At 35.3% G+C, this 24291-nt stretch overlaps 1 protein-coding gene across 5 annotated transcripts in view; it reads right to left on the bottom strand.

Annotated features, from left to right (window-relative positions):
- LOC118733783 (furin-like protease 2) overlaps nt 1–24291 on the bottom strand; it is a 742634-nt gene that overhangs the window by 155013 nt on the left and 563330 nt on the right. For all 5 annotated transcript variants that reach the window (XM_036463341.1, XM_036463345.1, XM_036463343.1 and 2 more), the window contains one exon: nt 13229–13388. In XM_036463341.1, coding sequence (XP_036319234.1) covers nt 13229–13388 — 160 coding nt within the window. The remainder of the gene's footprint in view (nt 1–13228; nt 13389–24291) is intronic.

The following is a 24291-nucleotide window of genomic DNA, read 5'->3' as shown; positions in this document are numbered from 1 at the left end:
AGTTATCGTGTACACGGACAGACGGACAGACGGACAGACGGACAGACAGACGGACGGACGGACAGACAGACATGGCTTAATCGATTTCTTTTTTCATCCTGATCATTTATGTATACATTTGTCTATATCTATCTCGATTCGTTTTGGCTGTTACAAACAACCGTTATGTGAACAAAATTAATATACCCTTGTGCACAAGTGCGCTCGGGTATAAAAATTTGAATATACATACATACATACATATGTAGTATAATTTTAGGCTAATCTCTGACAAAGGGAACGTTCAATTATAAGACTTATCCAACCTTCGTAGTTGGCGCAGAGCTGCAAGAACCGTTCGTTCAGAACTAAATAGAACGATGAATCTGCCAAATAAGAAAAAGAAGATCCCCTACAATTCTCTATGTACGGGAGAGCAGTAAGTTTACCACGACTTATTCCTTTGATTCGGTTTTATATGTTTTTAAAGCCCTAAGATCTCTGTTCTAACAGCTTAAGAACTCATTATTCAGTAATAGATAAAGTAATATTTAATACACAGATTACATTTTTGAGTGAAAATTCTAACGGATTATCTATTCGCACTTTGCCAGTGTCAGTAGTTCCATCATTGCCGCAGTGATATTGCCAACACCGCTGATATTGGATATTTAAATAGACAATATTGGTCATTTAAGTGCAGTTTAAATGTTTGATCTGAAAATGAATTTTTAAGTTAAGTTAATCAACCATCTCTACTCAAATAGGCCATCTGAAATTAGACCTTAGCTCTTTTACTTGGGGTTAGCCGGAAAATCCGTTTTAGTTTCTGTTTTTTTTTTTTTATAAATTTCATGATATAATTAGGGAGTTCACAAGGTGTTTTATACTGTCGTATTATTGTATGTCATAAACTTTACTAAATGGCTTAAACTATATTTTAGGGATTCGCAAGCTTCCATAAAAGTCGTATTATATTTTCTTGGTCGTTTGAGTTTGATATTATAATTTTACAGTTAACTGCCGAGGCACAGTGGTTTGAGAGTGGCAGAAAGTCCTAATTTCGAAATGTGTGGAAATATCCAACTAAGTAGTTTACTCGATTCCCAAAAATGTCTACCAACAGGTTTCAAGGATTTTTTTCAGAGAAAAACTACTCTAGAAATTATCAAAGGAAGTCGGTACCATGTGAATATAATTTTTAAGTAAGATTTAAATACGCATTTTACCAGCTCAGAAACCGTTAGTACCAATTTTAAGAATATGCAAGGGTGGCTCCTAGCCCTTACAGAGTTAAGGACATTTCTGTGATATTATGAATTTGTATTGTTCTTCTGGGGAGTATGAGAAGCTTGCGATGCCGTAAAGTGAAGGGTGATTGGTACAAAAATACTCACTCTGTACACTTTAAACTAATAACAAGACAAATTTCATATCCCTACAAAATTTGCAGGAGAAGGTAATAAACGTATCTCGATTTTCCTAAAATTTGCTATTTAAAACATTTCCACTAAGGAGAAGTATGAAAATTGGCAAACTTCCACGCCCTTTACACTAGGCGGGGCATATATGGTAAATATTACCTGAATCCAGTGTAATTCGGTTGGTAGCTTAGATTAAGCTAGGAATACATACATCTGAAATATAGAGAAAATCGCCCACCAGCTATCCGAGTTTTGTATTCTAATATGGCAGGGACTAGCAAGGGCTATTTTTGCATAAAAACCCATAAATTAGAAAAATGTGTGAATTGGAGGATCATTACTAGTCCCTGCCGCATTAGAATCCAGAATTCGGATGGCCGGTGGGCGTGGCAAGTTACCGATTTTCCCATCTTTCAGATTTATGTCTTCCTAGGTAAATCTAAGTTACAAATCGAATTTAATTGAAATCGGATTAAATTTAACATATTCGACCCCTAGTGTAGTTCGCGTCCAAGTCCGTTAAATTCAACCAATTTTCATATTTATTCATTCCTAGGCAAAAAAAAAAGTCCACGTTACAATTTTCAATCGCTGGACATTTACTACCTTTTTCATATTTTATATGGAGCTCTTCCACTGTGCGACGCCCGGTGACGTAGATAAATTTTGTGCTAGGGTTCAACCCCAAATCGGAGTGAGTGGAATTGTATTAACTCTATTCCATTAGAACGATACATACAAAAATTATTTCGAAAAAGTTATAAATTATTATAAAGGCTGCAGCTATATGTATGACTGGATTAACTATGTATTTGAAAATCAGTTTCCACTTACTTGTAGTCTTCAGTTTCATAGGTGTGTAGTGGACAAGCAGAGTAGCATTTATGTTCGTGCATAACTAAATGGTGTTCGCAGCTGGTGCAATAGTCGGGTCGATCTTGACACGAAGCGCAATTAGCCTCACATGGCACACAAGTTTTGTTGTCATAGTCTATGAAAAGATGTAAATATAAAGGAAAACGATCATTATTCGGACACAAGCATTATACTTTCAAAATGCATCAGACAAATTTAAAAATTGGAAATGTGTATTTGGTTTTCATACTTCTTTGTATGGCAATACTTACTTTCATAGTAGCCATCTGGGCAGACTTGTAAACACACAGCCAAATCGACGACATGCAGATGCGCAGGTGCACAAGTGAGGCAACTGTCTTGTCCAGCACCCGCACAGGTTTCACAAGATTCATGGCAGGGCCAGCATACACCACCTTGATTGGGGAAGGAGCGCGGTGGGCAGCGGCTAACACAGGTGCTGCAAAAATATTTAAGAAAATAAAATATTTTATTATAAATTTAAACTGATTTTTTTCTTCTTTTCACTCAGTTTCCACTCACTTGTCCAGGCGGTAGTGCTTGCAGGCCACACACTGAGTCGGACCACGGCCATAGCAACCCTGCGAATCGCATTCTGGATCACAGTCGTGCAGCACAAGCTTATTATTCGAGTCGGCCATCACATTTTGCCGTTGTGGTGTTGGTATATTGTGACCGTCTACAGTAGCCACAGCTTGTTCAGGATTCGAACCGGCACCGGTAAAAAGATTCTGATAATTCAGATAGCCGGCAAATTGATCGGCATTATAGTAACCACCATCATTTGTGGGCTGACCCAAATCCGACTCAGTTGGATAGGTGTAGGGATTGACGCCCGCCGAAACGCGCATCTGCTGTTGCATCAAATCGCTCTTTAAGCGCATGGGTTGCACTGCAGTGCCATAGAAGATGAGCTGCCACTTGGATAGTATGCCTGGTTGATTGACACGCCGTCGTCCGCCATTAATAACTTGCAATGTCCAGCGGCCCTCCGCTTTCTCGCCCCAAAAGTGCACGCTCAAGAAAGGCCAATCATCAAAGTTGGACTTGACTATGTCCCGCGGTCGCTCGAACAATAGCGTACTCGTAGTTCCCATGGGCGAAGTGAGTAAGATGCGCAGATTGCCGCGTGGGAAAAACCTCAACGTTATGCGACACTGCACATGCTCCAGATAGCGCACTTCGTTAATGGTGCCAGCACAGCCATTCACATCCATATGAGTGGCCAGCGTGTATCCGTAAGTGCCTTCAATCTTGCGATCCTCATTGTTTTCGCGCGACTTGCAAATGTGCTGTGGCGGCACGGTGGTCCACTGTTCGGCCAAGCTTACCATAGCGCCAGCATCCATAAGACCATAACCAAACTTGTGGCTATACTTTCGCTTGACGCCGTTCAAAATCCAGCCGCTTTCCTTTTCCAAAGGACCCGGACGCGATGTGTACACTACGAGGTATTGCATATCACGCCAGGTAAGATTGGGATTTGCTTCCAGAGCAAGTGCACATATACCGGCGGCAAGTGGCGCTGAAGCCGAGGTACCGGTGTGTTCGACGGTGCAAATGTGATCAGGGCGTAGGCGGCCATCCATGTCGACGGTAGCGACACTCTTATCGTGGCCGGGCGTGCCAGAGCTGTAGGTGGTGGCGAGTGTGGAGGAGCATTCCTCTAGGTACCAAGGTTTGAAGCTGGAAAGGGGAGGAGACAGTGCAAAAAATGGTTCATTTTAAATTAGAAAAAAAAAATAATAACCACTTTAGTTTTAATGAATACTATCATACAACAATTCAGATAATAAATTTGCAATAAATATTATTTATGCACATATATTGCGGTAGTTGTGCTCAATTATGTTGAAAGTGGAAATACTGTTAAGCTCTTAATTGGCAATTAATATGGATGACTGCGACATTACTGACATAACCAAATTTTTTTTTTATAATTAACGCTCCAACAGGGTGTTGCATATGAACTTAAAGTTTGCTCTAATTGGGAATTTGTTGGACGCTAGGCATGTCATGAAATCCTATGTTGCAAATGTCCCTATTGTTTATCGAAATTTTCATCGGAAAGTTAATGAACATTTTCGAAATGTGATTACAAGCTCGAGTCCTTTCCGTGTCACCTTTAGGAATATTTTAAACTGACGTCTTATATGTATTGTATCATTTAAATAATTGTCGGTCTCAAAGGTACTATAATTCCGACCACAAGCCAAAGACACAAAATCGCTGAATATTAATTATAATATAATAAATATTATTTGTGATTCAAAAGTAATTTCCAATAATTTTTATCCCAGCACTGGTCCAGCAACATTCTAGCTAAGTTTCGATTTTCAAAAATCTCGAAATGATACATAACGCATTGCCTCCATTAGAAAGTATTTAAAATTTTTAGCTAAAATTGATCTCATTGACTTATATTTCATACTGACAGTACCAGACAAGCCCGTCTACTGAAACTTTGAGAGTTTCGAGCACATTTGGTTATGGTTTCCTAGCATTCCCCAGACTATATAGCCGGTCGCCTAAGTTTCGAGAACTGGAACTGGATGGCACCGGGAAGGAAACTTTAGACGCTTTGCTGCTTTAAGCGTAAGAACTCATGTGGATATCGGCATACTGTGGTATTCTAGGCAAAGAACTGGCCTAGGCATATCAAACAGGTGCACATTTGGGTCTATTTTGTTGTTGCTTCTGGTATCGAAATTGTCAAAAACTGTTTTGAGCTTTTTCTTATAAATCAAAGCGTGCCATGTGAAATACAAAAAAAAAAGAATAAAAAATAAAAAAATTATATTGGAAAAAGTAAAAATTGCTGTAACTTTCTTTCCAAGTAAATTTGTTTGCTTCTCGAAGCATTGATCCATCCTTTGCAAGGCCCAGTAATCGGGGGAACACATGAAAATAGATTTTAACAATTTAGAACTTTTGTGAGAATAAATTAAAAATATTTGACATTTTTGAGGCTAAATAGTTTGAAAAAAAAAATCAAATCAGCTGCTCTACTGCCCTCGTTCGCCAAATAATCAGCCAGTTCCAAGGCACATTGAACAGCCTGTCACTTTTTGAATAAAATTATGTTTTTATGGCAACAAAATTTTTTATTTCTCAATCTCCTAGCCCAGCGTTTTTAATTTTTTTTTATTCCTTCAAACAAATAGGGGTTTCAGAGTAGAGTCCGAACGGTTAATCGGCATTGGCTAGTATCGGCCAAAAGAATCCGCATCGGCATCGGATTCGGCAGTTTTTTGGACGATTTTTAGCCGACTCTTTACTTTATCCGCAATTTTAACAAATGTTCATTAAAATTTGAAACTGTTTAATCCGATTTTTTTAGAATTTGTTCGAGTACGCAGTTTTTTAAATTTTAGTATAGTAAAGTACAAGTTTGAGGTAGCTCGGTAAGTGTTGATTTTTACAAGTTTTTGTTCATGCATTTTCTTCCGAACAAAGTATATTCCATGTTTTTTTGTATGGAGAAAATCGGCAACACCTCTCACAAAAAAAAAAATTCCAAAAATCAATAGTAAGTCCTAGTTATTTAAAATTTGCACTTCTTTAAAATAAAATTGAATGGGCTGCAAAACTATATACTCAGAATGTTTAAAGAAAATAGTTTGAAATTTTTACTAACATGGTTTTCGTTAGATAACGAGCTACACTTTCATAAAAAAATAAGAAACTTTAAATAAACGAAAGAGAAATAGCCAAAGAATGCTAAAATCTCGTTACTGTATTGTTACGATTACCCTTGAACTATTCGCTGAATTCCTAAATCCTTCGGGTCCTTTTCACTGGATTGTTAAATTGGTTCCGTTAGGAAAATTCTTTTGTCATTAAAAATCTACAGTTACTATTTAATAACAAATTGTATTCAATACAACACCTTTATAGTCAGCAGAAGCTGCATATTTTCACTACAATGAGTACAATTAAGAAATGTGATTTCGAATGAACTATTTTTTTAACATTGAATAAGAAAAAGACGATAGAACAAAGTATTGCAATGATATATATGGATAGGCGATATACTACTTTTAATACATAATTATGTATGTATTTACGTAGATATGTGAATAGATGCTTGAATAATTATTTGTTTTGTAATTTTATTTGTTTATGTAGTCCTTTTGTTATTACAGAAGTTTATCAATAACCGTTGTTCTTGAATGAATTTACATATATACAGTTAGTTTTTTGTTAAGGAATCGGCATCGACATCGGCCAAAAATTGGGAATTTGTCGGACTCTATGTGTTTGTTTCAGGGATGACCTCTTCATTCGACCGAAATCGCTTACCGCTTATCGCTTAAATTTTGTGACATTTTGGATATTTTCTATGGTGACTACACACCCGTACATTGCCTTGATGGAATAGTACTTTTTCGCTTCTGATCATTTTTCCCTTTGCAAGGTAATCAATGTGAAAGACACCGCGTGCATCCCAAAAAAGCTGTGGTCATAAACTTATTGGTCGACAAACCCACTTTGACCGTTTTTGGTGCACTTCTTGATTGTTTTTGATGTCTGGCGAGTTGTTGTGGTTTCATGTTTCGTCGGCGTTTAGGAAGCGGTGCCAAAACTCGTTCGAATTGCAGCTGAATATCGCCAAACACTCGTTAGAACTGATCACACGGTTGCATTTACAGTCGAATGCGAGGAAGCATTCATGCAAAATGTGATATACCAACTGAGATGACTCAGCTGCCTGGACGTTTTAAGTAGATTTGGGCACTTTAGTTCTTTTGAGTTCACCGCTCAGTTGTAGTTCGCACACCTTATTGAACTAGTTCTTTAGTTCATATATTTCATTTAGTTCTATTGACGGATAAATTTACGTAATTTTAAATTTAAAGTTAAATTATTTTTGGTGTGATATTTACGGTGTCAATATTTTTAAAATAATTTGGAACTAGTATGAAACGAGTACCTTAAGCATAACGTAATTTAAATCAAATATTTACAAGTTAATTATATTATTTAATTGTACAAGTTCCCCTTATGAAAAGGCGCTGTAACCGGATTTTAACCGATTCCGAAAAATGAAATCAAATTCTTATCAAATTTCGAGTAAATTTTGAAAATTACGATTTTTTGCCATTGTTTTCACAATTTTCGCAATTAACTCCAAATTAAGGAGGTGTACGAGTCAAACGGACCCCAGTTTCAGATTCAGTGGGTCGAAATACATGTCTGTAGGTGGGTCTGGTTAAATGCACAGATCACTTTTTATTTTGCGTGTGCCGGTGTAATTGCCCTTCCCCGAAAAAACTCTTGCAAGGAACCCACTTAATAAGAAGATCGCCTGAATTGATTGTGAGTTCAAATCGAAAAGTGGGAACGAGGCCTAAGAAAGTGGCACTTGGGGCTTGAAAGAATAAAATGTAACCTAAGTGGATTTATTTCGCTTTATTTTAGTTTATTGTGTTTTATTTATCTTTATGCTATACTGTTATTTTAATCGCTCTTAGCGAATGTATGCAATTATTCACAATTGCATTTGTAGTAATACGCTTATTATTATAATTATTATACATATGCATTTATATACACCTTCTCACTTATACACATAGTGGCACCCAGTGCTCTCATGTTGCAGTTTTCATATTAAAATACCATTATATTACTCATTAATTGCCACTTAAAAGTGATACACACTAAAACAACGGCATCAATTATCTGCAAGCGAACGCCTAAAAGTGGGCCATTTAAACTCCAAAAAAACTTTTTACCTCGAAACCACTGATTTCCAATGCATACATAGAGTACATTCATAAATATATTTACTCGTGTGTATGTGAGTTAATGATAGTAAATTTGAGTATTGCAAATAATAAATAAATATTCAAATTAGTTTTATTAAAAAACAAGCGACGTATGTATAAATAATGATTGGATGGATATATGCGACACCTCAACGCATTCGAATGCAGTGCAATCAAATGGAAATTTTGAAATCTCATTTAAATCATTCGTAGCAGCAGCAACTAGTTAATACATATTGATACACACAATTCGCTGGCGTAAAATTCGAATGCATTTTCATACAATAAATTGTCGGCAATCGAATGAAATTAAATGAGAATTTAGCATAACCAAAAACCAAAAAGCAAAAACCAAAAAAAAAATAGCAATATATTCCTTTAACATTGCACTCAACATTCAACGCCCCACTTCTTCGCTACAGATAAATAGCAATTTGGTATAGACCATAATTGATTTTTCTGGAATTGCGTAAAAGCAACAACAATAGCAAGTCTAGCTAACAGCGGAGTATTTGCAATATTTTTGCCTAAAAGTAAATAAATTGCTTAATTGAAAAGTGTGGCGTAGTAAATATTTTATTATTAACTGTGGTTGAACCACCACATAATGCCCACAACTGAAAAAACGCTAGTATGTATGTAGCTAAAAATATAACAGTATTTAGGTGGTTGGCGGTTGCAATCAGTCAAGCCAATGATGTACGGTGAAGTGAGTGACATGCAATGAGCAGAGTAATTTTGAGTAATTAAAGTTTATGGTTGATTTAAATGCACAATATTTGCTTATTATAATAGCAATTGGTGTGTTTTATGTTCGTGGTTTTAAACTAAATCATTAAATAATATGCATGCATGCACGAGCATTTAAAAGTTCAAAAGGTGTGGAAACATAATTTATGTGCCTAAGTAATGAGGTCATGAGTATGTATTTGGTTTTAGAAGTATGTATTGCAAAAATTTAGGCTATAGAGTTCGGTTCGTCGAAAAGTCCCGAAAGTATTATAAATAATTCAAATATCTAAGAATAAGAAAAAAATTCTTCAAATTCTCGCTCTCTAATTTTTGTGGAAATGTTACAACTATTTCGGGTGGATTAAAAGCTGGACCCATATACAGTATGTGTGTATGTTTCGTCGGCTGATTGGAAGATCGCCTTCGTCTTGGCAGTCGGTTCGAAAAAGCCCCATCTCAGCAAAACTGTTGAAAATCGCCCTATTTCAGAATTTGGTGGTATAACGCCCTATCTCAGCAAGTGATCCGAGAAAGCGCTATCTTTGCAAATGGTCCAAAAATGCCCTACCTCAGCTGCCGATATATTGAATTTATATTGAGGATGGTACCGTGATGTCCACGTAAGTAGGAAAAGCTTTTGGCTGACATTCACCTGGCAGTGGCCATATGTGATTATTTACCGTACGGTTCAAATCGCAGCTCTCTATGTCCGGGTATTTATATCCACGTGTCCTCTGCCCTATAAAAACATTTTCTGCAGCAGAGAAATGTCTAATTTTCCTTCAACATATGTATGCCGCGACAGTTCTATCACGAAGTAAGCTCATTAGGTTGATTTCAACCCCAGATTATGAATATACTTGACTATTGCCTCTGGAGTGACATTGTTGAAGGCCCCCTAGATATCGAAGAAGGCCCCTACTACATAACCTTCATGCTTGAAGGCTTCCTCTGACCACTTTACCAATGTGTGCAGGGCGGTATTCACCGACCTTTCCTTGCAACGAGTATATTGAGCTCTTGAAAGACAGTCACGAGGAATCGCGTTTCTTATGTACAGGTCTATCAGTCTCTCTAGCGTTTTTAGCAAAAACGAAGAGTCTGGTAGGCCTAAAATCCCTAGGGGAAACAGGAGAGTATTTTCCTGCCTTCGAGATAACCGCAAGACTCACTACGCTCCACATTCACATAACTAGGATCCAACCAATTGCACGACACCTTCAGAGTTTTTTGCAGCTGCGCAGGTATGATGCCATCGGCCCCCGATGACTTTAATGTTTTGAACGAATTTATCGCCCAGGCCATGTGACGATCGTCCAGAAGATCGGAGTAGTACAGGACCTGGGGGGAGATTCTGTAGCGAGTTAGCGACAATTTTCGAATTGCTATCGCACTATTTGATACATGATATAAATGTTTTTGCGTCGAAGCGATCCGAAAATTTTCGCTAACTGGTTACAGAATCTCCCTCCTGAAGTACAAAATATCGCAAAGAAGTACATTTGACTTTACTTCGAAGTACGAAGTACAAGAGCGAAAAAAGAAGAAAGAAAGTACGGTTGGTCACATTAGTGTAGAATAATCCATGGGGGTGAGAGCATTACAACTCCTACTTTACTTTTTCACATGCATTTATATACCACCATAATGTGCATACACTGACGGAACAAAGTATTGGCACAGCAAATTTTTCACAATATATGCAATTTTTGTTCTAATATTTTTCCGGTAATTTTGTATAAAAATATGGTTCATTCCAAAACAAAAAATATAAAAATATAATTCCTAAACTTTGTGCAAAACTCGCGAAAATTCAGCAAATTTTCAACAAAATTTGCAACTTTTTAATCAGATGTTTTAGAATTTTTTTGAGTATGCAGTTTTACAGCCCATTAAATTCTTGTAAAAAAAATAGTCAAAAATGTCGTTGATTTTTGAGAATGGTTTTTGTTGAAGGTGTTTTGCATTTTTTCCATATAAAGTATTTTCGAAAAAAATGTTTGTATGGAAAAAATTGCCAAAAATCAACAGTAATTCCTAGCTACTTAAAACTTGCACTTTGTATAATAAAATTAATTGGGCTACAAATCTGCATACTCAAAAAATTAAAAAAAATCGGACTAAAAAGTTGAAAATTTTCATGAAAAATTGCCGAATTTTCGCGAGTTTTTGCACAAAGTTTAGGAGTTATATTTTTATGTTTTTTTGTTGTAGAATGAACCATATTTTTATACGAAATTAGCGGAAAAATATTAGAATTGTTGCGTATATTGTGAAAAATTTTCTGTGCCAATACTTTGTTCCGGCAGTTTAGATGTGTAAAACCCGGCCATATGGAGAATTTGTTTAAGCAAAAGTTACTTAAGTGTGAACCAGAATGTTTTAGTCCTACATTTATAAAATTTAAATAGTATTAATGCAATAACAATTTCAAACATTGTCAGGATTAAAACTTTGACTTTTACTTTCGACCCAAAATAGTTCCATTTGAGAACCGACTTTTGTTGAGAAAAATTTAATTTTGTCTTGAGTTTCGACAGCACTTTCATTATGTATGTATGTATACAGTTATCTAAATATCTATACTTGACAATATATATGTATATGAATGCAAAGCTAATCATTATAGTTGCACTCAACTCACCCAGTGGCGTCTTGTATACTTACATATGTACATGTGTATGTACTTATGTATGTATGTATGTCTATTTACAAATAAACTTACCCTCCCTGTGTTGCACTCGAAATGGACAATGTGAAAATTGAATTCGTATAGCCATCACAATTGCATGAATCTGTATAACGTCCACCATTGCCCGATGCCCAAACAAATATTGAGCCTTTGCCTTGTCGGCCGCTTGTCACGCCATAGATGAAAGCGCGACGCGCCAACGGCCCAGGACCATCCACTGTCGAGCCATCGTCCTCGGGTCCCCATGAGGCACTGTAGATGTCAATGTGTGATGGATTTAAACTCAATGCTTGCGCCTCTACAACATCATTCACTTTGCCATCCAACATGCGGACGCCTGCAAAGATAAAGTGTGTGAAAAAATGGAGAAAGATAATAAAATAAAGAATATCTTGGTAAGTAAGCTTGATTTATGTATATACATACATACATATACAACACAAAGCAGAACAAAGGGAAATTGGTATGAGGGTAAGGAAGATGGAATACAAATGGAAAAACCTGCAACCGGAAAAGGAACTGTACGCTCTGCGTACAATTAATGGGTAGGAAGGAGGAGGCGAACTCTGGGGTGTCATGGTGTCGCGGCGGCAATAACACAACGCAAACAAATTTATACAAATCTCTACGACCACGAATAACTCAATTATTTTGTAATGTTACATCTTATTAAATTAATTTACCAAGTGAAGACTAATAAATCATTTCGGTCAGTGAATGGCATTCTACATGTATGCCTCTCTGTACCCATCAAAAAAAAGCTAACGCTCCAGTCGCTACCAAACTCCTGAGTAAAAATGCTTTCTTCTTCTTTGTTTAAGATTTTTATTCAAATAATAATTAAAATTATTATGATTTTTTCAACATTTTGATGATAAAAATTAAGCTCAGGTAAAATATATTGTATACAAATTCATTGTGGACAATAAACCAATATATCCAACGTCTATTTTGCAGAGCAAACTTACACAAGTTTCAGTGGTGGCTAAAAAGAAGCAATCAGTGGTAATGAAGGCTGAAGAAAATAACCAAGAAAACCCCATTTTAAGCGCTTAGATAAGCACTAAAACATTAGTAAATATGCTTGAACATATGCTCGAAAAACAACACATTTTAAGTACAGTTTAATGTTTTGTTTTTCATTAAGTTTATTTCAAGGACTGAAAAATTACAATTGACAATCAAGTGTTGCTTGATATTCTCAACTAATAGAGGTCTGCATAGGTCGTTCCAATTTTTTAAATATTCGTTATTCTCTATTTGAGATAAATTATTTTTAATCTCTTGAATAACAACAAAACTTTCCCGTAGAGACAAAACCTTGGTTTTAAATTTTTTTAACCAAGCAGAAATGCAATTGAATTGAATAAAAACCAAATCTGCCTGAATGTTATTATTTGTAAACATTTCTTTAGTTCGACGAACAAAAAAAGCGTCCAAGAAATGATCAAGAAAAATCTACTGAGCCAAATTTTCTCAAGCAGTACGAGGTTCTTAAGAAATTTGCCACGCTTGCTACTGTGATTTGCTTAAGTTTGTTTGTGAGGAGTACAAGGCACCGTTGTTTTCAACAGAAATATGTGCCCGTTCCATTATTTCGTAAGGAAAAAGGGAGACAGCAGGCTGTAAAATAACAGATGTCGAAGCTCCTTGGAAATAAGCAAAGTAAGCAAGCCGTAATTCCTAATTCCATGTTTCTCCATATAATTTTATAATATATCTATGTATGTGTGTACATTAGTAATTTATTTACTTACCTCCAATGCTAGCATTGTAAGCGACGCCCACACCGCAGTAGTTGTTAAAGGCCACCGCAGCCACTTCACCTGCACACCTGGTGCCATGTTTGTTGTCACCATTATCTTGCGGCGTTGGATCCGAATCGTTGCCGTTTATATCGAAGGAAGCATCTGGATCCTAAAAAAGAGATAAATTAAGATGTAATTTAGGCTTCATTTTTCCTCAAAAATTTTTAAGAATTATTTATGTACAATATACGTATATGTATGCCATCTTAAAATTTGGAAAAAATGCCAGCAATTATCTCCAAGCATAATACGCGTGCAGCAGCGAAAATTTAAAAATTTTACCCGCTGCATGGTGTAACACCCACTTTGAATTATCTAATTATTTATAAAAAAATTTTTGCTTGACTTCGCGGACCAAAAAAAATGTGTATCTCAAATTTCTGATATGGTTACAGAAAGAATTCTATGTTTACTGTTTTCACAAAACATATCTATTCTTACCAAGAACATGATAAAGAAGTTTTCGAAACCCTTTGGTTGTTAACATAATAAAATAAGAAGTAAAAAAAACTAGTTCGGGCAAAGCCGAACATTAAACACCCGGAGCACGTATTACATATAGTTTTTTCACCTTTCCAAAAACAACCGTTACTTGGTAAGAAGGGGTGGTTTTACTCCTATTTCAAACATCCTCGATAGTATGCTCAGTTAGACTTAATGAGACAAAAATAAATAGTTATAAGTTGGCAGTACCACGCCAATTTTCAAAAATTCAATAATAATGTTATATCTTTTCAACGGATTGATGTGAGTATCAACTTTTAGTAAATTAGCGTCCCGAAATTTTGAAATATCGAAGTATCGTTATATGAAAAGTGGGCGTAACTTATAACAAAAATTTGTTATAAACGTATTTCTTGCTAAAGTTTTATAGCAAACATCAGTTCTGAATAAATTAGATTGAGTAGTCACTGATGTATCGAAGATTTCGTATTTCTCTAAGTTACCGTTATATGGAAGAGGCGTAGTTATATTTCCATTTTAAAAATTTTCAGCCGTTCGGTATGTTTTACCAGAAGCAAAAACTGTGTCAAGTTTGGGATAAATTGGTGCAGCGGTTGCCGAGATATACACATGTAATCATAAGTGGGCGTGGCTACGCCGGTTTTTTTAGAAACTTATAATATTCGTATTTTTCACCTAAGGATCATTGTAAACATTAATTTTGAGCGAGTTTTCTTATTTCTGAAAACTACCGTTATATGCGAGGTAAGCGTTGTTGTTGGCGGATTTTGCCCATTTTCAATACCAGCCGTCCTTGGCCCAAAAGAAATACACGTACCCGGTGCGTTTAAATATCTCAAGTTTTATTCGAATTATCGTGTGCAGGGACGGACGGGCAGATAGTCATGGCTTAATAGATTTTTTTTTAAATCTGAGCATTTATGTATCGTTTGTCTATCTCTAATTCAATTCCCTTAAGGCTGAATGAATCGTGCCATACCATAGTCATAACCATAGCAACTAAATATTTCGATAAAACGTACGCGCAGCTCTGAAAACGATTATTGGTGCCATACTATAACACCAGAGCCATAACCATAACTGAAGGTATCTATTTTATTACAGTTTTTCGCCATAATCATAAACAGCTGTGAAGAATTTTGCTACATTATGGCTAAGGTGTAATGGTTATGGCACCTCTAATTTGATATTTAAGCTAATAAAACAACCCTTATGTGAACAAAGTTATAATACCCTTGTGCACAAGTGCGCTTTGGTGTAAAAAGGCAACAAAGAAAATAGGATTGTGGGGTCGGCGCGACTTCTGGCAGGCAAGTTTTAGCTACGAGTTTGTATAAATTCTATTCGAGAACTAGGTCATTCTCTAGCAAAACGAATTCTTTGTTATCCAATGTATTTTCCCTTCATTATGAATTCAAAATACAGCCCATTATCGAATTGAAATTTTAATGAGAGAGAGTGAGCTGGATTTCACTTTCTGTCTTGTTACTATGGTTTTCATTTTTTTTTTCGAATCCATATCGAGTTTGTTTCCAATATAAGGCAGGTATGCAGCTCTCAAAAAAAAGCAAAAACTCCATATAAAATTACGTACAAAAAATGGCTAGGAAATTTTCTTGAGTAAAATTTCCTTAAGGCAGTACGCAGTTCTTAAGAAATTTGCTACGCTTTCTACTATGGTTTTCTAAAGTTTTTTTTTGTGAAAAAAGAGCACAAGGCAACCCATGTTTGCAACAGAAATATGGGCCCGTTCCATTATTTGTTGAGGAAAGAGTGAGGCAACATTATCCGATGTCAAAATTTCTTGGACACACACACGAAGTAAGGGCAATTTTTTTTCTTGACGGTTTTCTTGAAAGCTGCATACTGGCCTAAAAATATTATGAACGTTGGAAAAATAAGGTTTGTTATTAGTTCGTTATCAGTTATATATGCATATTGAATATCTAAGGTAATTTTCGAACGCTCGCCACAATGTATATTGGCTAACTTGTATAGTCTTTAATTAATAATTAAACAACATCAACTCTGGATGGTATCGTGGGGGTCGCGTGACGCCCAACACTTGTATACCTGCGTTATGGTAAGTGATGCAGCGCTGAACATTCGGCACCCGCCGCGAGTCGCGACGTAATGAGAATACTTAAAATGGCGGTTTTGTATGGTCCGAAGCTTTTTAGAACACCGGAAAAACGTCCTATGTGGCATCCTTGCGGCCCCACGATATCAGTTAAGGGTTCAGTGTAAAACATCCATGCGGTTGGTTTCGAAATAAATATGTAACTCAGGTAATTGAGATATCGCAGAGAAACTAAGTACGTATTTTTCCCTTGATATAAGTTAAAATTTATAGTGAAAATGAGTTAATAAAACTAAACTAGTTGAAAACAATAGAGTTCCGCTAAAACGAAAATAAATTTTACCAGAAGTACGTGAAGTATTTATGACAAAAATTTTGACAACTTTTTTCAAATCAGTGCGAACTCTTAGCCGCTTGAAATTTGTACTTATCAAAGCTTAATCTGCTATGAAACGGCTTATCTCAAATTTTTCTAACATTTTAAGCAAGCGTTTTTCTTTGGAACAGCAAATTCCAGTTCTAGATCACTGTGCGGCGGTTATTTACTCCAGCGGTTCTGATCATTGATACAAGGCATTCTCTTTAAAAATATTAATATTTTGTTTATATTAAAATATTAATTTGAAATACAATAGGGTAGATGAACATGATAAAATAATGAATTTGTATGGAATTTATAATTTCATCACGTTAGATGAATGCCCCTTATATGAAAAAGTGTTGATTTTAGAGTTATAACAAATCAAGTTTCTCATGTTTTTTTTTTTTTAATTTAATGTTTGCCATAGAAATGACAATCATTTCACTTTAGAATTTGTTTGACTCAAATAATTATTTTGTTGAATTTAACATTGATCTAAAAGTGTATTTGAGAAATAAATAACACATTTGCTTTGTCCTTTTGAGATCTTAGATCTTCAACTTCAAATAGACTTAAACATAATAGCTAACTTTTTCAAATCCAGCTTAATCGAATGCAGTTGTCCTGATTCCCATCACCTCCATTTTTTTTTTCGAAATTTGTTGCACTTTGCATTTCTAATATTTTTAGACAGAACAATGCAATTTAAGCATTTGTTTCGAACAAAGTCTATGGCCCATCCCCAATACTGCTACGGGGGATTATAAAAAAGTAATAATAAAAAAAAAATAAATACTGACACGTTCATATGGTTGTAGTTTTGTAGTGCCATAAGTTGTAAACTTTGAATGTTTTTTTTTTGTTTATTTTAATATACAAACTGGAAATGAATGTATTGTTGGCGCTCATTATTTCAGCTCAGCTGTAAATATGTTTGTTTTCAACAATCGCGCTAAAATTTATTTACGAAATCATTTGGGAAATCAACGAAATGAGTTTCCTCTCCGTTTTCAATGATGCCAGCTAGACACATTTGCTTCTATTGCAATGTGTGTGCCGTTATTGTTACCTTTCTTTTTGCAATTTTATGATATTTTCTAAACGTTTTTTTTTGCTTTTCTTTTTCGTATATCTTTCTGTATAGTATTTCCGTTGTCATTTTTGTTATTCCAGTGAAAACAAAAAAAAATCGGCGAACAAATACCCGATGTGATGCTCTTTGTTCGAGTTTTTGATAACTGTAAAAGGTAGGCTAGCATTTGCAGTGGAATAAATGTGGATATATATGTATGTGGGTATGCGCTATGATATTACGTTTATTGCCGCTAGTGGTTTGGCAATAATTTTGAAAACAATCAACTCTTGAATAGTGGGTCATTTATTTTGTTGCCTTAGGAAAAGGTGAGATCCATTTTGGTGGAATCAGAAACAAAAAAAAAAAACAAATCGACAAACAAAAGCGGCAGAATAGCTGCTACAATTTAATCATCCGAGTGCGCTTGTGTATTGGCAAAATGACGCAGAGGTACTCAGCTGTTCAGCTGTTCCCGATATCGTAGTTAATCATAATTCCTTTTTGCGATTTTAAATTATTGCAATTGCTTTTTATTACAGTTTTATACACTTTGGGACTTTGTTTGTTTGTTTATTTTAACACTTCGTTGTAAAGGATTTTGCTTTTAAATGTGCTGTTCAGTGTTTTTGGCATAAATTTAAACAAATTGTATGAAAGTGCAAAGATCCGCTGATTTATGGTTTTAATTTTAAAACATATTTCAAACTAATGTATGCTGCACTGAGAAAACAAAAATAAACCATATCGATTTTGATTCAAACAAAACACATATGATTTTGCGCCAAACAAGTTTTTGTTTACTTTGAACATACTAATTTTTGGGTATTTTTTCGTTCAAACACGATTTAAATTTGCACTTCACATATGCTTTTTCATAATTACGAAAAACTGAAAATAAAAATTTAAAATTATATGTTCCGCCCAATGAGATTAGAGTGTGGACGCTCTTGGCAGCAACCAACTCTAGCCAGCATCTCTGCGCACTCAGCTACAAAGAAAACATGTAATACGGCGTTTCCACGATTCATAATTCGCTCTCTCATTCGTAATTCGCTCTTCCAGTCGTCATTCGCCTTGACAATTACCTTCCGAATTACGTAACTCGCCATACAACATTTTGAGAGCGAATTACCTCATTTGTAGGTAATTCACATCGAATTACCATGCGAATGACGAACGAATCGGTGCCTTCTCTAATACTTATCGGAAATATAACGAAGTTTTCACCGGCCTGGTCCCATTTTCTGGCACTTTTTCTAGTTATAGAATAATATTAATAAAATATTCTCTATATAAATTAAGATTGTTGATAACTTAAATTTAGCTCCATCTTCGATATTTGCAGCGCACAAAAATAATAATAAATAGCGAAGAACAAGAACAAGAGCTAGAGCTGCCAAACGAATTACTAATGTGTGTCGTGGCAACAGGGTAATTCACGAATTACTTAGAGAGCGAATAACGAATCGTGGAAACATCGTATAAGTGTGTTTGCAAACGTTCGCTTTGAATCAAGCCAAATTACGCGACTGGTACATTCGTACAAATTTGTTTTTGCTTATTGCAGAGTTTTTGCTTATGTTACTTTTTCCTTAGTCTGTATCATGTGTATTCTCTCAAGAGAATACTAAACAGGAAGGTAACATTTGATCCTCGGCGCAGTCGAGCTTGAATGGAACGATTGAAAAATACTTTAAGTTGCATTTCTCAAAATAAAATAGTTAGGTCTTGAGGTTTGCTCATGCTATTGGTATAGTACCAAAACATATTCAGCCTTATCATGAGTTTAATTTTCCCCGAACCGGTTCACTTTTCACTTTTGGTTTCCATGGTTTTACTATGGGCGGATGACAAATTTTCGGATGAATTTCGGAGATTAAAATTTTATGTGCTCTATAGATTTTTCACTTGAAAAATACACTCGGAGTAGACTATTTCCGGAGGCGAGTGATGTTAGAGTTTCTTTATATTTTTGAATGTTACCCGGACCAAGGATCGAACCTCCATAGAATCTACTGAGCGGGGTAGCACATACATACAGCGAACGGTCATAACCAAGCCGTTAAAGTCAATGCTCAGATGGACTGACAGCACTACCGCTGCAATCAAAAGGGTTAGCATGAAATAGATCTTTATTCGAAAAGGGATATTTGCTCTAAGAATTCTGTGTGTGATTTCTTATTTCAAACAACTATGCTGGCGGAAGTCTTTAAAAAAAGTGTAACCAACCAGGCTTCTGTCCTTTTAGAAACAAATTTTCCTCAGTAGGTAGCTTCACATCTTTCTTCTTTGGAAGAAGAGAGAGAGCGTATACTTGCTAATGGGACATCCAACCACTTGACTAAAGATGGCTCAGACTAGCTATTTCTCTCCTCGCAAGCAGTTATTGCATTCACATCTTCAGCCATCGAGGCAACCAGTAGAAACTGCGAAAATATTCGCTCAGAAATGAAAAGTCTTGTTTTTCTCAATATCACAGGTATCAGAGTTCGAACATAATTATTAACCAATTCAAATGCTCGCATCATAACTCTTATCGAAGGAGAAATAAAGTAGCAATCGGAGATAAACCACAACAAAAATTCTTTTTTGGCTGACATCAGAAAAATTCTTCTCAGTTAAGGGGGAATATAAATGAGAAATAATAAAAAATAAATCTCCTTCTGTAGTTAACTGCCGATTCTGGCAAGTTGTGCAATTCATCACCCGGATCAAGATTGCCACCTATACGGGTACCCATGTAAAGATAACCCACTTCCCGGGTTCCGGGCAAATATTACCCGATATACGAGTACCCGGATAAAGATAGCCGCATATCCGGGTACTCAAAGTACCCGTATCTTTACAATCCACTACCCGGGTCCCCGGCGTAATATAACCGGCTATCCGGATGCCCGGATAAAGACATTTGCCTACCCGGATACTCGGGTAAAAATAATCATCTACCCGGGTCCCGACAAATATAGACCTCTCAGGGTACGCGGATAGATAATCCTAAATCCGGGTACTTAGATAAAGATAACCTGGGCACCCGGAAAAATGTAACCCGTTATTCAAGTAACTGGATAAAGATAACCTTCTGGTCGAGCTTTTCCTCCGATTGATGGCGTGCGCCTTGATAAGAAACACCTTTTTTCTATTTTTTACGATGTTGTTTGGACCAGGGCTTAAACCCAAGCGTTGCGGAGTGAAATTAAATATAAATCTTAAATAACTCTCCGAGAGAAACCATTATGTGACGGTGCAATATGATAAGTATCAGAGAAAAACCAATATGGTTTTTCGGTTAAGACTTATTTTCGAGCCCTGGTAGGTATGTGTTTGCTATCATCTGAGCTCTTTAACATAATCTGCTGCTATTAGTCGTAGAAAGTGCAAATTTTAAATTAGAATTTGCCTGCAATTCTCTTGGTATGTATAGAAGCTGGGGTGACTTACTCGGTTTTTCTAAACCAGTTTCTACCGGTTTCTTTTGGATATTATATAGGAGGTTTTTTTGAAATCATGGATTTTTTTTATCGGACAAACCGCTTTGACTTTTTCGAAGTGGAACTGTTTTCGAATAACTCTAAAACCGGTTTTGTAAATAATCGAACACCCTAGTGGAAACACTGCAACGAACTCGCAAGTATTCAGATGCACTATTTTTATAAATTTTAAAGTAAATTGACCGCCTACTTCTCTATATTTATAGATGACAAATTAAATTATAAAATAGTTTCGTGATTCTGATTTAAGCTGAATTTAATTTTTCGCTCTTATAAGCAATCTCTTCGATTATTCATATTTCGTAGAAGATGAGATACATACTACTTGCTTACACAGGCATATGGAAATTTATAAGCCTCATAAATTCGAAAATATGCTTAACGATAACACTCGCCATTACCGTTATAATAAGGCACACACTTGCATTGAAATTTGTATTTTTGCAAGAAATGAAAAAAATATTTAACAATTGAGGCATAAAATATTATTCAGCCATTCAATGTGATTTTCTAATATTTTCTACCATTCCAATTGAAATACTTTTCAATCACATTTTGCCCTCCATTCGAATCACAAAACGCTCATTTGGCTTTGTACCTTCGAAGCATCATTATCTGATTTGATGATAAATGCTATTACTTATACGCTATTACTCATAATCGAGCATCACATAAAAGGAATGAGCAGAGTGTGCCAGCGAGTAAATGACTAACCTAATCCAATATCACCAAAAATATTTTGCTTGAGCTGACCGCCCACAAACAATACAAAGACGGTAAGAAGAGAGAGCCAGAGCAGAAGGTTAAACGCAAATAAAAGAAAAAAGAAAATTTTTATATACAAGGTCATCAAATGAGCTGACCAACCGCTTGGAAATCACGTGATTTGTTTGTAAAAATTTACATTTTTAAATTGAAAGCAGAGAAGCAGAAAACACCCTCACAAACTCACAGGCATAAAGTTACGAGGAAAAAAAAAGCGGATAAGATGTGAAAAAAAAGCGAGTAGGCTAAAAGGCGGAGATAATATTGACAAGACAACGCTAAGATGGCATAAAAGCCGCATGAAAATAAACTTTAATAAAAGCTAGCTGATGCCGGACTTAGCATATCTTAGATACGTGTGTGTGTGTGTGTGTGTGTGTGTGTGTGTGTGTGTAGGTTTGTGGGTGTTTACAGCAACTTTCTCAAACGCCAAGAAATAGGCGTTCTACTTCGTTCTTTGCTTTTCGGCTGACTGGCGGCCTACTTTGCTGGTTGCTGATCCTTTGGACATCTTGCACACAAATAATATTCTTAAACTGTTTAGGCGCGGAAAAGTCGAGGCGAAAGAATGTAATAAAAATAAAGAAAAAATTTAAAGCATGCAAGTAACACTAACTTGGCTGGAATTCCAAAACACTGCAAATGACATTTGAGAATATTGTTGCCGCAACAACGATGATGACTGCGGTTAACGTCGTTCAATTTAAAATAGCAAAGAAAATGTCTTTGGAGGCGTTTGAATGAAGCAACACCAGCGGCAATACACACAGATGCCCGGCAAGTCTTACATTGCCTCACCGGTGTTATTGATACACAAAAATAAAATCATAAAAAAAAAAATCAGGAAAAAGGTTGCTTTTGCAGATAATGATGATGGTTGTTTATTTTTCTTTAGCTCACTTTAAATATTACTACCTTTTTGGTGGCAGAGATAGAAAAAAATGTAAACAGCTGCATATTTAGTCCATTCATATCATTATGTGCGACATAAAAGCTAAGCTGGCGAGATGTTGCCAGGCTAGCTATATATTTTTGTAGTATTCACAACACGTATTAATGACACAAAGCGGATATTCAAATGAAATTTATTTATTATTTCTTTGTAAAAAGCCAAAAAAAAACTTGATTTAAAATTGTCTACATTTCAGGAAGCATATTTTAGTAAATGTTCACTAAAAATGGCTAGCCGTTAAACATAAAAGATGTAAAGTAAAAATGCCCAAAAAATAATTTTTTTTAACATTTTCATAACGTACATTTGACCGTACCACAAAACAAAGTTCGCCGTACACTCCTGAGTCTATAAAATTTGTCCAAGGCAATTTTGAAAAAAAAAAATTTTTTTTGCCAGGCGTAATATTTTCTTTTTCGCCATTTTTCGGCATTAAAAGTTGGATCCTAAAATAGAATAAATATGTCGATGTTTCTGTTCCTAAATTCAAATACGATTTTTTAGCAACTTCAAATTTCCGTTTTTCGAATAGGCTAAAAAACTGCATACTTAGAATTTTTCTAAAAAATATCTAAATAGAGAGTTGCAAATTAGTATCTAAAATTGATTGAATTTTCCTGAGTTTTGCACAAAGTTATGAGATTTTATTTTTACTTTTTTTGGCGTAGTATGAACTATATTTTCATACAGAGTATTGAAAATAAATTAGAATAAAACACTTTGCATATATTGCGAAAAGTTCACTGTGCCAATACTTTTGTTCGTCACTGTATGTATATTAGACTGCATCATTTTAAGACGTCCACCAAAATATTTCGGAACAATATTAAGATCTAAATGAGCTGGACCGATTTGAAAATAACTCCAAAAATGGAGTTTTTTATGAATAAAAATAGTTTCTTAAAGATTTTTTTAAAAAAAGCCCCTCAAATGACAAAACGGTTTAAGCTTAAAATATTTACATAAAAATATTAAAAAAAAATTAAAAAAAAATTTGAACGGAATCGTATGATGAGATTTTTGATGCTGTTTTTTAACATTTTTCAAAGATTGGTATAAGAAAAACTTGAATAACTGAACCTAAACTGTTCGGATTTAGACTTGAGAGGTGTCATTGGAAAGGTATTTTCTCACCCTTTTTATTTCTTTGCTAATAAACTCATTTAAAGGATGGAAGAAAAAGATAGGATGAACGAAAGTCATTCAAAGTTGAATTAAGATGTGTTGGTACTCGAAGAAAAAAGATGGGACACGAATGACGTTTTTTGGCCCGAAATAAAAACAGTGTGAAAATACCTTTCTACTGAGATCCCATAAGTTTAAATCAGAACATTTTTGGCCTAGTTAATCAAGTTTTTCTTAAATCAATCTTTGAAAAAGTAAAAAAAAACAGCATCAAAAATCTCATTCTTACGATTCCGTTGAAAAGATTTTTAAATATTTTTATGCAGATTTTTTAAGCTTAATCTAATTTGTCATCTGAGGGGACTTTTTTCCAAAAGTCCTTTAAGAAACTATTTTTATTCATAAAAAACTTAATTTTTGGAGGTATTTTCAAATCGGTCCAGCTCGCTTAAATCTTAATATTTTTCCGAAATATTTTGGTGGACGTCTTAGAATATAATAAATTTTGTAATCCCGGCAGAAAAACCGCAACTTTTTTTGGTGTTGCAGTCTAATGTACATATGTATGAACGCAACTGTTGCAAGTGGTTTTGTATTCGTTGCATAGTTTTAGGCATATGCACTACAGTAATGTATTATTAAGATGCAAGGCGAAAATTTTTATACCCGAGCGCACTTGTGCACAAGGGTATATTAATTTT

The sequence above is a fragment of the Rhagoletis pomonella genome, unplaced genomic scaffold, assembly GCF_013731165.1.
Source record: "Rhagoletis pomonella isolate Grant_MI unplaced genomic scaffold, Rhpom_1.0 Rhpom_scaffold_00002, whole genome shotgun sequence".
NCBI classification, from domain to species: Eukaryota; Metazoa; Arthropoda; class Insecta; order Diptera; family Tephritidae; genus Rhagoletis; species Rhagoletis pomonella.
Note: the sequence above shows the minus strand (reverse complement) of the source record. Positions and strands in the feature narration are given on the sequence as shown.